Consider the following 15,314-nt stretch of genomic DNA (forward strand, 5'->3'; position numbering starts at 1 on the left):
GGGGAGTAGTGGGGGCAAAAGACATATCTGGCTTTAAGACTAAGCTTGATAAATTTATGGAGGGGATGGTATGATGGTATGACCATTGATCTTTGATTATCAGCAGGTAAGTATGCCCAGGGGTCTGTGATGGGATGTTAGATGGGATGGGATCTGAGTTACTACAGAGAATTCTTTCCTGGGTGCTGGCTGGTGAGTCTTGTCCACATGCTCAGGGTTTAACTGATCACCATGTTTGGGGTCGGGAAGGAATTTTCCTCCAGGGAAGATTGGCAGAGGCCCTGGAGGTTTTTCGCCTTCCTCTGCAGCATGGGGCACGGGTCACTTGCTGAAGGATTCTCTGCAGCTTGAGGTCTTCAAACCACGATTTGAGGACTTCAATAACTCAGACATAGGTTAGGGGTTTGTTACAGGAGTGGGTGGGTGAGATTCTGTGTCCTGCATTGTGCAGGAGGTCAGACCAGATGATCATAATGGTCCCTTTTGACCTTAAAGTCTATGAGTTTATGAGTCTATGCCACCATTTCTTCTCTCCAATGCCTACAATAGTTAAACTAAAGTCTTGTAGGTGTCAACCTCCAGGTTCTTGCATTCCAGCTTGTCTTACTCATTTCTAGTACTTGGTTCCTCTAAATATGGATCAGTCTCACACTTCCATAATTCCACAGCTTAACATACAGTGAAAATATACTATAACATATTGATTAATCATAACATCACAAAATAAATTAATAATGAACTAAAATTATTGGCTACAATTAAGACCCCATCATTTTATATGTCTGGTTGGGATGATGTTTTCCAATGTGCATTACTCTGTCCACATCATCCTGGAACATCTTTGGGATTGGTCGGAGCTCTCCAGGGTGTTCAGGGACCTGGAACTCCTGGCCTTCTCCTCCAGCTGGAACCCGTCTCTGCTGCAGCCAGAGCCCTGCAACCAAAGAGTCTCCTCTGCTGCCCTGGTGCCTCTTTCCTGCCCCAGCTTCTTGTGGCTCATCCAGTATCTGTGTTTTTGAAGGGCTGGAACAACACTTCTTCTCTCTGTTCCCGCTTCTGGGGAGGTTCCAGTCCTTCCACGCCCGCCCCTGTGCAGAGAAGCTGGAGAAAACTGCTTCTATCTAGAATTCAGTTACTCCCTCCTTCTACTGGGCGAGCTCTCGCTGGGGCTGAGAACCAATGACCAACCTATTCACAGAGAGATGTCTCTGCCTCAGCCTTCACCCCCTTCATACAAGGTGGGTGAGAGAAGAGTACAGGAAAAGCCCAAGACATAGGGGATACAGACGGTTTCTATAACAAAGGGTGAGTTAATGGGGTTTCCACCCATCTAGGTTTTAACTGGACACTCCGATTTTTGGCTTCTGTGTCTGGGTGCCATGCAAGTTTGTCAAGTGCCTGGTTTTGAACTAGAAAGTGCAGCCAAGAAAGGGATCTGGCTGTGACTGGTTCCTGCAGGGCAGGGGGGAGGCATTGGGTCATTAACCCACGCCTGCCCCTGCTCAGCCAGGGCCATATCATACCAACAGGCAGGGCCCTTGTCAGGCTTCAGCAGCTCCAACCAGTCCCAGAGAAGAGGGAGCCCAGCTGTGGCAGAGATGGAGGTGGAGAAGATCCAGCGAGTGATGGGGGCAGAGGTGTAGAGAAGCCAGGGACAAGGGCAGGGCAATGGTGGAAGAAATGGAGAAGGGGGCTGGGTCTCGATGGACTAGGTGGGGCATGGGAAGGGGCCTAGGGGAAATATGTGGGGCAGAGGTCAGGGTCTTAAGGGAATGTGGGGCAGAGGGTGAAGTCACGGGGTCCAGTTACCAGCAGTTAGAAAGGTGCAACCCAATGAGTTAATGAGTTGTACACAGACTGATTCTCCCGTTTCTCACACTGACACAGCACAGTAAGGTCAGGGAAGGTCTAATGTCTCTCTGGCTGCCCAGTGAGTGACTCCGGGAAGGGGGCCCAGCACCGTGTCACCATCCAGCTCTGCACAGAGCTCGGTCTGAGAGCCAGAGCACCAGGACAAAACTTTAGGGCCCTTTCTGAGTAAAGAGCCGGAGCAGCCTGTCCCGGATCTGCCTGGTCATCACCCCATAGATGATGGGGTTCAGCATGGGGGGGAGCAAGAGGCACATGTTGGCAATGAGAACATGGAAATGTACGGCCACATTCTGCCCAAACCGGTACATGAGGGAGGAGAAGAGACCTGGGATGTAAAACCCTAAGATGACACAGAGGTGGGAGGTGCACGTCCCCAAAGTCTTGAGCCGGGCGTCCTTTGTGGGGAGCTTGAAGATGGCCCTGAGGATCTGGGTATAGGACATAGAGATAAAAATCACATCCAGACCCATCACACAGAATAGCACAAAGAGGCCGTAGTAACTACTGATGCGGGTGTCGGCGCAGGCCAGCTTCACCACAGCTATGTGTGAGCAAAACGGCTCAGGAATGATGTTGGTTCTGCAATATGGCCACTGCCTTATCAGGAAGGGCAGGGGCAATGCAAGCAAACCACTGCGCAGCACCACGGCCAGGCCAATCTTGGCCACCATGGGGTTTGTCAGGATGGTGGAATGTCTCAGGGGATGGCAGATGGCCACGTAGCGATCCAGAGCCATGGCCACGAAGATCCCAGACTCCATTGCTGAGGCGCAATGAATGAAGTACATCTGGGTGAGGCAGGCACTGAAATCGATCTCCCTGGAATTGAACCAGAAGATGCTCAGCGTTTTGGGCACGATGGACGTGGACATGACCAGGTCGGTGACTGCCAGCATGCAGAGGAAATAGTACATGGGCTCATGGAGGCTTGGCTCAATCTTCACAATGAAAAGGACGGTGAAGCTCCCCAAGATGGCTATGGCGTACATGGCGGAGAAGGGGATGGAGATCCAGACATGGGCAGCCTCCAGGCCAGGAATGCCCTGCAGGATGAAGGTGGAGGGGCTGGTGAAATCAGTTGTGTTGGAATCGGGCATGGAGTAGGGGAGAAGGTGTCCAACTCTGAGGCAGAACGGTGTCTCCTATATGTATCGTATGTTCCCCTGACTTCCTCTATGCGCCCAGCGTCTAGGGTGTTCATTGCAGGACAAATATCTGGATGGAGAGATAAAGTTAATATGAGGAACTGCGTGCACATGCTTAGGGAGATCTGAGAGTTGAAAAAGACCTAACCTTTTCCAAGACATGCCAGGGGCAAACAACCCAAGTAGAACACACCTCAGGGAAAGGACCTGGGCATCATTGATAGCAGCTCCACAGAAACAGCTGCTCATTCACAGGGATCTTAGACCCCAAGTCCTGGGGGATTCCCTCTATTTCCCCAGCAAGCTCCAAAACTGAAACCCCCTCCAGCCGTCTCACCCAGCCACCCCCCGGCTCCTCCCCCAGCCTTTGTCCAGTTTCCCGGGCAGAAGGTGTCACCTGGTCTCCAACCCCCCTCCTGGCTCAGGTATCATCCCTCAAGTGAAGTCACCCCCTGCTCTCCTATCTCCCATGCAGGAAGCCCCAGAAAAACTCCCCTGCGACATTGCCAGGTCAATCATCCCCCTTCCCTGCTCCGTCACAAAGAGTCAGTGGGATCAAACTCCAGCACAGCAGATTTAGATGAACTCTCAGGAAAAGCTTCCTAACTGTAATACCAGGACAATGGACCAGAAAACTTGGGAGGTTCTGGAAGCTTCTTCACAGGAAGCTTTTCAAATGAGGCGGGAAAACATCTGCCGGGATGGTTGAGCCCGACACATCCTACATCATGGCAGGGGGTCAGGCTAGCTGACCTTTGGTCCCATCCCACCCTGTGGCTCTATGGTTCTCCAATGTCAAATCCTGGTGCGGACCAGGCCTTGGAGACACACAAGTCAAGGGGCTCAGTGTAGGGGTAACTGGTGAAATGTAATGGCCTGTGTTATGCAGTAGGTCAGACTGGATGGTCCCTTCTCACCTTATCCCTCTGCACCCATCGATAAAGGGAGTAGAACAGACATTTGTATCCACTGTGTCTCACAACACACAAACAAGGGAACATCCAATTCTATTGAAAGTCTGAACATATAACACTGAGAAAAGAAAATTGTCTCCATAATCCATATTTGGCCTGTAGAACTCCTTGCCACCGACACTACTGGAGCACAGAGCTTAGCTGAATGGGATTCACAAATGGGTTGGCCATTAAGGCACCACCTTTAGTTAAGGCTGTCTGACACCTTCAGTTAGGGGACCTGGTTTTCATTTTCAGTTCTTTATACATCTGCCAAACCTTAAGCATTTGGACTGAAAATTCCCATGCTGGGTATCTGCTTCTGGCTGAATTGTTTTTTGAAATTTTCAGACATAACATTTCACTCCACTTCTCGAGTGAAGCTAGGAGAGAAGTTGTCTTGTCCATGTTGAAAAATTCTGAGAATTGTTCCAGTGAGGAACCCTAGCACCCCCATGCTGTCTAGCTGATAAAAGTCAGGTAACAGCCCCCCACCCCTCATTAACAGTTGTAAATTTTCCAAACTTTAGGCATTCAGAGTGAAATTTCCTATGCTGAGTGTCTGCATCCACCTGAATTGGTTTTTTTTAAAGTTTCAGACATAACTTCTGAACTGAGCATAACAGCTCAGCTGACATCTTCAATGAAGCTAGGAAAAAATATCTCTTGCCCATGTTGTTCAAATGAGAAGCCCTTCCACCTCTGTGATTTCCACCAGGTAAAAGTCAGGTAACACCCCCGCCCCCCCAGTTCACAGCCAGAGCCCTGAAATACAAGAGGAGGAGGTGACAGTGTCTCTGCATTAACACACAGCTGGATTCTCTGCTCTTTACTCACTTCTTACTCCAAGGAGAGTTTTGCCTCAGTGTGGCCTTAGCAAACTATGGGCCAGGGCATCAAAATTTGGCCTTGTATTGTGCACCTACTATGGCCTTTCCTCCTGAAGGATCCCCTGTGCCACTGAAATGCAGCCACCTTGGGCTGGAGTAGGCAGAGACGCACAGAAAAGAGGGACATTTTGGCCCATGATACCAGAGTAAACTCATTCCCTGTGACAAGGTCCCTGGGATGTTTAATAGCAGCACAGAGCAGAAAGGACCCCAGACCTATTCTCTGTCCCATCAGCCCCACACTGCACTGGGTTTGTTGAGCAGATGAGCTCCTCAGCAAGAGACGGTACCTGTGAATCCTGAGATGGAAGCTTCTTCACTGGGAATCCCTCTCAGGTAGCCGTGTCACACACCTCTCTCACCCCAGCATCTGCAGCAGCATCCCACACCGAGAGCTGACAGGGGTGTGCACCATTTATAATATAGCTCTGTGCAATCCCTGTGGGGTTCACTCAGCCTCTAGGGGAGAAGCAGCATCTGAATGTAAACAGTTTGCAGACCAGCCTGTCTGGGTGTCTGTGCTCTTTATCCAGCTTTAGGAGTAAACAGTAATTAAGGGACCTTCCCAAAGGGAGATGAGAACTCTGGGGATCTGTGCCGAGTCTGAGAGGAGTTGGCTGCTCTGTGCATTTGTGTATATTTAACAATTATAGTTTATTAGGAAAAAAAACTAGAGATAATGCCTAGGTCTCCATAGGGTCTGATACCCTGTAAATGCCCAGGTAGATTGTAGACAGACAGATCTGGAGAAAGGTGACTGAGGCTTTTTCAGTTTGGAAAAGAGACATCTAAGGAGGGATGTTATTGAGATCTATAAAATCATGACTGGTGTGGAGAAAGTCAATAAGGAAGTGTTATTTACTCCTTCTCATAATACAAGAATAAGGGGCCAGCAAAGGAAATTAATAGGTAGCAGATTTAAAACAAACACAAGAAAGTATTTTTTTCACAAAACGCACTGTCAACCTCTGGAACTCCTTGCCAGAGGGTGTTGTGAAGGCCAATACTATAACAGGGTTCAAAAGGGATCTAGATAGATTCATGGACGATAGGTCCATCAATGGCTATTAGCCAGGATGGGCAGGAATGGTGTCCCTAGCCTCTGTTTGCCAGCATGGTTTGACCTTCCTCTGTAGCTAAAGGCAAAGAACAGGGCCATCTTGGTAATAGTGGTGTGGTCGCATGGGAAAGAGAGGAGAAGCTCGGTGTCACCTGCATATTGTTGGTGTTTGAGTCCATGTTGTTTTAGCTTGTGAATTTTCCCTCTGCTAAGAGGGAGGTTTATCCCTGTTTTTGTAACTTTAAAGTTATGCCTGGAGGGGAAATCCTCTGTGTTTGTATGACACTTCCCACAGAGCCTGCCTGGAGATGTTGATAAGCCCCAGAGAGGAACTGATCCTTGTGTGAAACCCCAGGGGGAGGGGTCTAGTGCTGGAGGTGCAGTTTCCCATCACTGTTTATTGGCTGCATCCCTCCAAGAAGGATTTGGACCATTTTAGTGCTTCTTTCTAGACTCCTGGTGCCTTTTATGGAAGACAGCAGCATCTCATTGCCAAGAGGGTCAAATAATGCAATGAGTTCCAGGAGACTGAGCATGGATGTGTGCCCCCCATCTATTGACAGGAGGAGATCATCCATCAGTGCCTCTAAAGCAGGGGAAGTGGATAGCAATTGATGAAAATTAGAAGTTTTGAAGTATAGAAAATGGCTAAGGGAAGCAAAAGACACCAGAGACAAATCCATGGCTAGCAGGGCAAAGGAAAATAAAAGGATTTTTATGTATATTAGAAACGGGAAATCCTAAGATCGTGTAACGGGTCGGACTCACCCCCGCGGCACCTCCTGCTGGTTGCTCGGGGAATTAGCTCTGTTCCAGCATTCGAAGCGCCCTCTGCAGGCTGGTGATCCACCTGTCTTCAGGCCCCTGTGTCCCTCCCTGGACCCGGTGCCCTTTCACATGGGGTGCTGCCACTGGCAGTAACCCCTTTCTCTCTCGGGTCTCCCCTCCTTGGGGGACCCCCACCCTCTATCCCCACCTTGCCTCAGTATTGGCTACTGCCAGTCATTGTCTAGCCCCGCGCCCTGGGGCAGACTGCAGTATCAGCCACTCATCACAGGCAAAGGGGTTTGGACCTGCTGCTTTGGCCTACCCCTGGGCTGCCCTCTGCAACCCCCAGTACCTGTTGGCCCACTGCTAGGCCGCAGCCTGGGGCTTTCTAGGCTGGAGCTCCTCAGCCTTCCCCAGCCCTGCTTCACTCAGGTATCCAGTGTTTAGGCCCTTGCAGCTAGGCCCTTCTCTCTCTGAAGGCAGAGAGAGACTGTCTGGGCTTCTGGCTTCCCTGGCCTTTTTATAAGGCCTGTGGCTCAGTTTGGGGCGCGGCCCCAGCTGCAGCCACTTTCTCAATCAGCCCAGCCTTGAGACCAGCCGCTCTCAAGCCCTGCCAGGCCACTTTTAAACCCCTTCAGGGAAGGAGCAGGGGCCACCCTGCTACAGAGCGGTATCAGCCTTTATTAGATGGAGATGGTAAAACTGTTAATGATGCTGAAAGGGCAAAAATGTTCAATGAACCTTCCTGTGCTGTATGTGAGAGAAGCAGGATGCTGTACTCATCAACATGAGCTTCTCTGCAGTCCCCTGGTAGCTATGGCAGACGGTAAACAGCACCAACCAGGGATCAGTATTTTAAACCAGCAGCCCCAGATATCTCACACCCAGCGAGTGCTAAGAGAGCTGCCTGAGGAGGTCTCTGCCCCGCTGATGTTAATTTTTAATAAATATTAGAACACCAGGGATATCCTGGAAGACTGGTATCAGAGGGGTAGCCATGTTAGTCTGGATCTGTAAAAGCAGCAAATAATCCTGTGGCACCTTATAGACTAACAGACGTTTTGCAGCATGAGCTTTCGTGGGTGGTGAGACAGAAGGTTACTTTTGTTACTGGCTTGGTATAATGTAATGATGGAATAACCACAGCTTGGGGCGAGTCTGCCCTATTTCTCAGCAGTTGGTCCTGAATTTGTCATCCTCAGCTGTGTCCGACTAAGGCACGGTGACACATGGACACAGAGTTGACTGTTGATTGGTGCTTCACAGACTATTGCTTGTTACTCCCAGGAAGTATCCCCCTTTTACAGATGGGGAAACTGAGGCAGCAGGAAGGGCTTAGTCTCTCTCAGACCGGGCTCGGACAGTCCATGCAGCAGCACAAACGCCTGGTTTATATAGTGCACAGGATCTCCCCTGATTTCAGTGGGGTGGCGGCCATTTACACCATAGGAGAATTTGGCCCAAGTCATTTAACTAGAAATAAAGCATCATCAGGGAGTGAATTCCATGGATTCGCTGGGTGACCTTGGGCACAGCATTAGTCAACATGGTTTCTGTAAAGTGAAATCAGAATGGAGAGAGGTAACTATTGGTGTTCCCCAAGGGTCAGTCCTCGGACCAATCCTATTCAATTTATTCATAAATGATCTGGAGAAAGGGGTAAACAGTGAGGTGGCCAAGTTTGCAGATGATACTAAACTGCTCAAGATAGTTAAGACCAAAGCAGACTGTGAAGAACTTCAAAAAGATCTCACAAAACTAAGTGATTGGGCAACAAAATGGCAAATTAAATTTAATGTGGATAAATGTAAAATAATGCACATTGGAAAAAATAACCCCAACTATACATACAATATGATGGGGGCTAATTTAGCTACAACTAATCAGGAAAGAGATCTTGGAGTCATAGTGGATAGTTCTCTGAAGATGTCCACGCAGTGTGCAGAGGCGGTCAAAAAAGCAAACAGGATGTTAGGAATCATTGAAAAGGGAATAGAGAATAAGACAGAGAATATCTTATTGCCCTTATATAAATCCATGGTACGCCCACATCTTGAATACTGTGTACAGATGTGGTCTCCGCATCTCAAAAAGATATACTGGCACTAGAAAAGGTTCAGAAAAGGGCAACTACAATGATTAGAGTTTAGGGGCCACCAAATGAAATTAATGGGGCAGCAGGTTTAAAACAAATAAAAGGAAGTTCTTCTTCACGTAGCGCACAGTCAACTTGTGGAACTCCTTACCTGAGGAGGTTGTGAAGGCTGGACTATAACAGGGTTTAAAAGAGAACTGGATAAATGCATGGAGGTTAAGTCCATTAATGGCTATTAGTCAGGATGGGTAAGGAATGGTGTCCCTAGCCTCTGTTTGTCAGCGGGTGGAGAAGGATGGCAGGAGACAAATCACTTGATCATTGCCTGTTAGGCTCCCTCTGTCAGGGGCACCTGGCATTGGCCACTGTCGGCAGACAGGATACTGGGCTCAATGAATCTTTGGTCTGACCCAGTCTGGCCATTCTTATGTTCGATCCACATGCTCCTCTGCACCTGTCAGCTTTCCCCCAGCCCTTAGTTTATCGACTGCCAAAAGACGTGGTTTAGATTAAGTGCCAGCAATCTGGTTCCATTTTGGTTTAGGTGGAGACCATTCTTCCCGGAGAGTTATCTTCAGTGCAAGAAGAGAACACATCATCCTCTTGAAGGAGAGTATGAACTATGGGATTGTTTCCCTCTGCTCCAGCTGGATGTTCTCCTTCCTTGGAAAAGGATAAATGGACACAAATCAGATATTAGGAATGGCAATATACAAAAACCTGTAGGAGAACACTTCAGCCTCCCTGGCCACACAATAGCAGATCTTAAAGTGGCCATCCTCCAGCAAAAAAACTTTAGGACCAGACTTCTAAGAGAAACTGCTGAGCTTCAGTTCATTTGCAAATTTGACACCATCAGTTTAGGATTAAACAAAGACTGTGAATGGCTTGCCAACTACAGAACCAGTTTCTCCTCCCTTGGTTTTCACACCTCAACTGCTAGAACAGGGCCTCATCCTCCCTGATTGATCTAACCTCGTTATCTCTAGCTTGCTTCTTGCTTGCTTATATTTACCTGCCCCTGGAAATTTCCATTCTTGCATCCGACGAAGTGGGCATTCACCCACAAAAGCTCATGCTGCAAAATGTCTGTTAGTCTATAAGGTGCCACAGGATTCTTTGCTGTTTTTACAGAACCAGACTAACATGGCTACCTCTCTGATACTCCTTCCTTGGGACTTTCATCCTCATCAACAACATAGAGGCTGTCAGACCAGGGGTGGGACTGTTCTACTTTATCCTGGGAAGTCTCATGTATGTACCTCTCTGTCTCCCTTAGCTCCTCCAGTGAAGCCACTCTGGTCTCCAAAGTCCATACATGGCCCTTAAGCACCTATGTCCCACTCGGCTGATGGGCTGGAGAGAAGAGCCCATTTCCCCATGGGATTGCCAGCTGTGAGCCCTCTCCTGGATCGAGGTGCCTAGGACACGTCGGCGCTTTCTCGCGAGAGCCCCGAGAGACACGTGGGAGACCCAGATCCAAACTCTCTGCTGTCCCTGATTTGGAGCAAGGAGTTATTCACAGGTCTCCCACATCCCTTGTGAGTGCCCTGAGCATCAGGCAAATGGCTGTTCTTGGTGGGCCTCTTGGTCTGTCTGTCTGTAGCTGTTCCACTTTGTGCAAACAAACCTTCAGTGGAGCAGGGATTTGAATCTGGGTCTCCCACATTCCAGGTGAGGGCGCTGAACCACTGGGCGATGGGATATTCAGGAGGTGCACACACATGGATGTACATCCAAACACACACAGTCCCATGGACACACACACACACACACACATATAGATTCAGATGCACATACACACATTCCCCCATGTGCACACCACACACAGATCCATATGCTCAAAAACACACATGGATGTACATGCACACACACATTCCCGACCTTCAGGTCCCCATCCAGGAGGCATGGCCAGGGGAACACCTCACTGGAGAATCCCACCAGAATTGAAGCCTGAGCGAAGACTCTGAGCAGCTCATTAGCTGTGGCATAAGCACTGAGATCCTCTTTATCCAGGGGGTGCTGGATCCCCACTCCATGCCAAGCCCTGCCCCCACTCCAACCTTAACTCCAAGCCCCCACCCTTGCCCCGCCTCTTCCCACCCTGCTCCACCTCAGGCCCCGCCCCCACTCCACCCCTTCTCTTGCTCTAGACTTGAGGGGTGTGTATACCCCAGCATGTGATTGTCTCAGGTTGGGTCACAGAGACCCCCTTGGGACTGATGTGCTGAGACTACCTCTGAGCCTGTTTTCCCTGGCAGCTTGGGATTTCCGTACCTTGCCCTGCTGAGCCAGACCCACCAGCCTGCTACAAACACAGCCCCAGGTCTGAACCACATCCCCTAACAGCTGCAGGCGTAACTGAAAACAGCTTAAGAAGTGCCTCAGTCTCCAACACTCAGGTACCAGCTCCCAGTGGGGTCCAAATCCCAGGTAAAGCTTATACAGGGTAAACTCATGAATTGTTCTCCCCCATAACACTAACAGAGAGAGATACACAGCTGTTTGCCCCTCCCCTTCCACCCCCCAGATATTAATACAGACTCTGGGTTAATTGATAAGTAAAAAGTGATTTTATTAAATACAGAAAGTAGGATTTAAGTGGTTCCAAGTAGTAACAGGCAGAACAAAGTGAATTACCAAGCAAAATAAAATAAAACACAGAAGTTTAAGCCTAATACAGTAAGAAAACTGAATGCAGATAAAATCTCACCTGCAAATATGCTTTCCAATAAACCTCTTTTACAGGCTAATCTCCTTTTAACCTGGGTCCAGCAATCACTCACACCCCTTGCAGTTACTGGCCTTTGTTCCAGTTTCTTTCAGTTATCAGGCTTAAACAGCACAGTAAGGTCAGGAAAGGGTTGAATGTCTCTCTGGCTGCTCAGTAAGTGATTCAGGGAAGGGGGCCCAGCACCATGTCACCAGCCAGCTCTGAAAGGAGCTCGGTCTGAGAGCCAAAGAACCAGGAGAAAACTTTAGGTCCCTTTATGAGTAAAGAGCTGGAGCAGCCTGTCCCGGATCTGTTTGGTCCTCACCCCGTAGATGATGGGGTTCAGCATGGGGGGCACCAGGAGGTACACGTTGGCCATGAGAATGTGGAAGTACAGGGGCACATTCTGACCAAACCGGTGTGTGAGGAAGGAGAAGAGAGCTGGGATGTAAAAGGCTAAGATGGAACAGAGGTGGGAGCTGCAGGTACCAAAAGTTTTGAGCCGGGCGTCCTTTGTGGGGAGGCTGAAGATGGCCCTGAGGATCTGGGTATAGGACACAGCGATAAAAGATACATCCATACCAGTTACCAACAATGCCATAGAGAGGCTGTAGTAACTACTGACACGGATGTCTGCACAGGCCAGTTTCACCACAGCCATGTGCTCACAGTACGAGTGGGAGATGATATTGGTTCTGCAATATGGCCACCGCCTCGCCAGGAAGGGATGAGGCAGTGCTACCATGCCACCGCGCAGCACCACGGCCAGGCTGATCTTGACCACCACAGGGTTTGTCAGGATGGTGGAATGTCTCAGGGGATGGCAGATGGCCACATAACGATCAAAAGCCATGGCCGCGAAGATCCCAGACTCTATCACTGCGACACAGTGAATGAAGTACATCTGGGTGAGGCAGGCACTAAAATTGATCTCCCTGGCATTGAACCAGTAGATGCTCAGCATTTTGGGCAGGATGGACGTGGACAGGATCAGATCAGTGACGGCCAGCATGCAGAGGAAATAGTACATGGGGACATGGAGGCTCGGCTCCATACTCACAATGAACAGGATGGTGAAGTTCCCCAAGATGGCTATGGCGTACATGGTGCAGAAGAGGATGGAGATCCAGACATGGGCAGCCTCCAGGCCAGGAATGCCCAGCAGGATGAAGGTGGAGGGGTTGGTGAAGTCGGTTGTGTTGGAATCTGACATGGAGTAGGGGACAATGTGTCCAACAGTGAGGCAGAACGGTGTCTCCTGCATGTACCGAACATTCACATGGCTTTCTGTATGTGTCTAGGGTGATGGTCGCAGTACAAATGCCTGGATGGAGAGACAATGTGAATATGAGACGCTACATGCACTTCTGGAGGCTGTTCTCATGGGTGAAGCAGATCCATCACTCTTCACACACTGAAAAATGACATTTTCATTACTCAGATAAATGAATTATGAAGAACTGACCTTACTAATATCAATTCCATATTAGATGGTGCTCCATGAGTCAATAATTCCTACACATCATGGTGTGGAAAACCTTCACAGGAACCAGCAGAAACATGAGTGTGGACACTGGTTATCCATCATTGTTCCTTAGGGCTTGTCAACACTGTTTTGTTTTGTCACCAAAAGGCAGCTTTTGGTGTTAAACAGTGGAGGTGTATACTCTGCAAAGCCACTTTCAATGACAGAACTCCTCAGTTTCAGTGAGATTATAAAACCACCTTGACGAAAGTTATAAGGCTTTTTAATCTAAAGTTTTGTTGCCTAAGTGCCAATGTTGACACTTTCACTTGATTTTATCCCAGTAATAGGCCTCTGGAAGGCATCCCACAGTGCCCATCCTGATACTCTGGTCAGAAGTTTCAGCTCTGCTACCTTGCATCCAGGTAAACACCTTCCACCCAGTCCCCCCTGTAAATTCCCGGGAATTTTGAAATTCCTCTTCTTGTTTACTCAGCGTGGAGAGCTCACATTACATGTTCCCAGGTAACCATGGTGAATCCACGCGGCAATTGCCCTCCCTCTTGGACCACTTCAGAGCTGATGGATCTACTCACTATTTGGGGAGAGGAGGCTGGGCAGTCCCGGCTGTGCTCCCATTGTAGGAATTTCGATACCTACAGGCAGATTTTGCTCAGCTTGTGGGAAAAGGGCTATGATCAGAACATACTGCATTGCAGAGCAAAGGGGAAGGAGCTGAGGCATGTGTACCACAAGGCAAGGGAGGCAAATGGTCCCTCTGTTGCCCCAGACCTTCTGTTTTTATAAGGAGTTGGATGCTATCTTTGATGGAATGAAAACCAGGCTAGAGAGTCCATGGTGTAGGGAGTTTCCCATTCACCTGGTTACTGAAAATTTGAGAGTGGAAAAAACCCAAACCTTTGCCAAGACATGTGCCAAGGGAAAACATCCCAACTAGAACACATCTTAGGGAAAAGTCTTGGGCATCACTGATAGCAGCTCCACTGAAACACCTGCTTATTTGCAGTAGTGGCCAGACAAAGACAATGCTCGGTTTCCTAAGGAATCGTATGGAGAATAACCTGCTCAGGATATGCACTCAGTTTTTGTCACCCAGTCTCTAACAGATAAAGCAGATAGAGAGGGGATTTCCAAGACATGCTCTGAGAATTGAGGGGGTTACCATATGCGGACCGAAAAGTCTGGGGCTGTTTAGTTTAGAGAAGAGACAAAGGACGGGGCGTATGATAGAGGAGAACAAAATGAAAGACTGGAACTGATTACATTCCAATGGACAAACAGAGAACAGTTCCCAACCGTTAATAGCTATCTACAGAAATGCTTCAAAAGGGCTAATTCCCCAAAACTTAGGAAAATTATCAGCAAAACTGATTGGGAGGAAAATATTAGACAGGAAAATTGGGAGTTCATTAAGAAGAGTTTATTCGATAGCAAAAAGGTCACGATTCCACTATCAAGGAAGTAGAGACCTTTGGCTAAAAACCCGGTTCTGTGGCAAAAAACTTGGTTCAGTGGCAAAGTGAAGGCAGCAATTATGTGGCAAAAAACAGTACATACAAATGGGAAAAAAGGGAAAAGAGACAGCAAGCAATATAAATGGGAAGTTATGAAAATTGATAAAGGACGTTAAAGACGTCAGGGAAAAATCCATGCTTGGTGGGGCTAAGGATAACACAAAGGAGGTTATTAAGTACATTAAGAAGAAGAAGAACAAACCTAGAAAAGGTTTAGGCCAGTTCCTAGAGGGAGCAAGGAAACTTCTTAATGTTGCAGAAAACGTAGATGTGTTGTAGAAATAGTTTTGTTCTGCATTTGGAAAGAAGCAGTATGAGGTGCTCCTATCACATGAGGTGATGGAATAGTCTCCAGTCCATTAGCTGCCAAGGAAAATGTTAAACAGCATCTACATAGAACCTCAGAGTTACAAACACCAGAGTTACAAACTGACCGAACCACCACACATCTCATTTGTCAGTAGTAGAGCCAAAAAAAACAAAAAACAAAAACAAAAAAACTCCACACAAATAAAGGACAGTTCTGGGTTAAACATAAACTCTTAAAAAATGAAGAGAAAGTTCAAGAAAAAATATTTGACAAGGTTAGGAAACGATGTAAAAGCTGGTATGGGATTAGTTCAGAAAAAATCTAGGAATATCATTACGGTCAGTAAACACATGGTTTATGGAAAACAGAGCTTGTCAAATAAAACGGATTTCATCCTTTAATGAGAGGATACATTTGGTTGATCAAGCGTACCCTGCAGAATCAATAACCTTCATTTTCTCTGAGGCATTTGATTTAGAAAGGAAAAACATCTGCACATGGCATTGGT

At 48.0% G+C, this 15,314-nt stretch overlaps 2 protein-coding genes across 2 annotated transcripts; both read right to left on the reverse strand.

The window, feature by feature from the left end:
- Positions 1-2,021: 2,021 nt before the first annotated feature.
- Positions 2,022-2,969, reverse strand: LOC123363058 (olfactory receptor 52R1-like). Its single transcript, XM_045003755.1, has one exon. It carries the CDS (start codon positions 2,967-2,969, stop codon positions 2,022-2,024), a length of 948 nt encoding a protein of 315 aa, XP_044859690.1.
- Positions 2,970-11,761: 8,792 nt separating this feature from the next.
- LOC123351260 (olfactory receptor 52M1-like) lies at positions 11,762-12,760 on the reverse strand. The gene has a single exon (XM_044990547.1). It carries the CDS (start codon positions 12,758-12,760, stop codon positions 11,762-11,764), a length of 999 nt encoding a protein of 332 aa, XP_044846482.1.
- Between the last annotated feature and the right edge of the window lie 2,554 nt (positions 12,761-15,314).

The sequence above is a fragment of the Mauremys mutica genome, chromosome 1 (assembly GCF_020497125.1).
Source record: "Mauremys mutica isolate MM-2020 ecotype Southern chromosome 1, ASM2049712v1, whole genome shotgun sequence".
NCBI classification, from domain to species: domain Eukaryota; kingdom Metazoa; phylum Chordata; order Testudines; family Geoemydidae; genus Mauremys; species Mauremys mutica.

Excerpts from the sequence above, each read along its gene's own strand:
- LOC123351260 (XM_044990547.1), bottom strand. The coding sequence starts at position 12,760 with ATGCAGGAGACACCGTTCTGCCTCACTGTTGGACACATTGTCCCCTAC.
- LOC123363058 (XM_045003755.1), bottom strand. The coding sequence starts at position 2,969 with ATGCCCGATTCCAACACAACTGATTTCACCAGCCCCTCCACCTTCATC.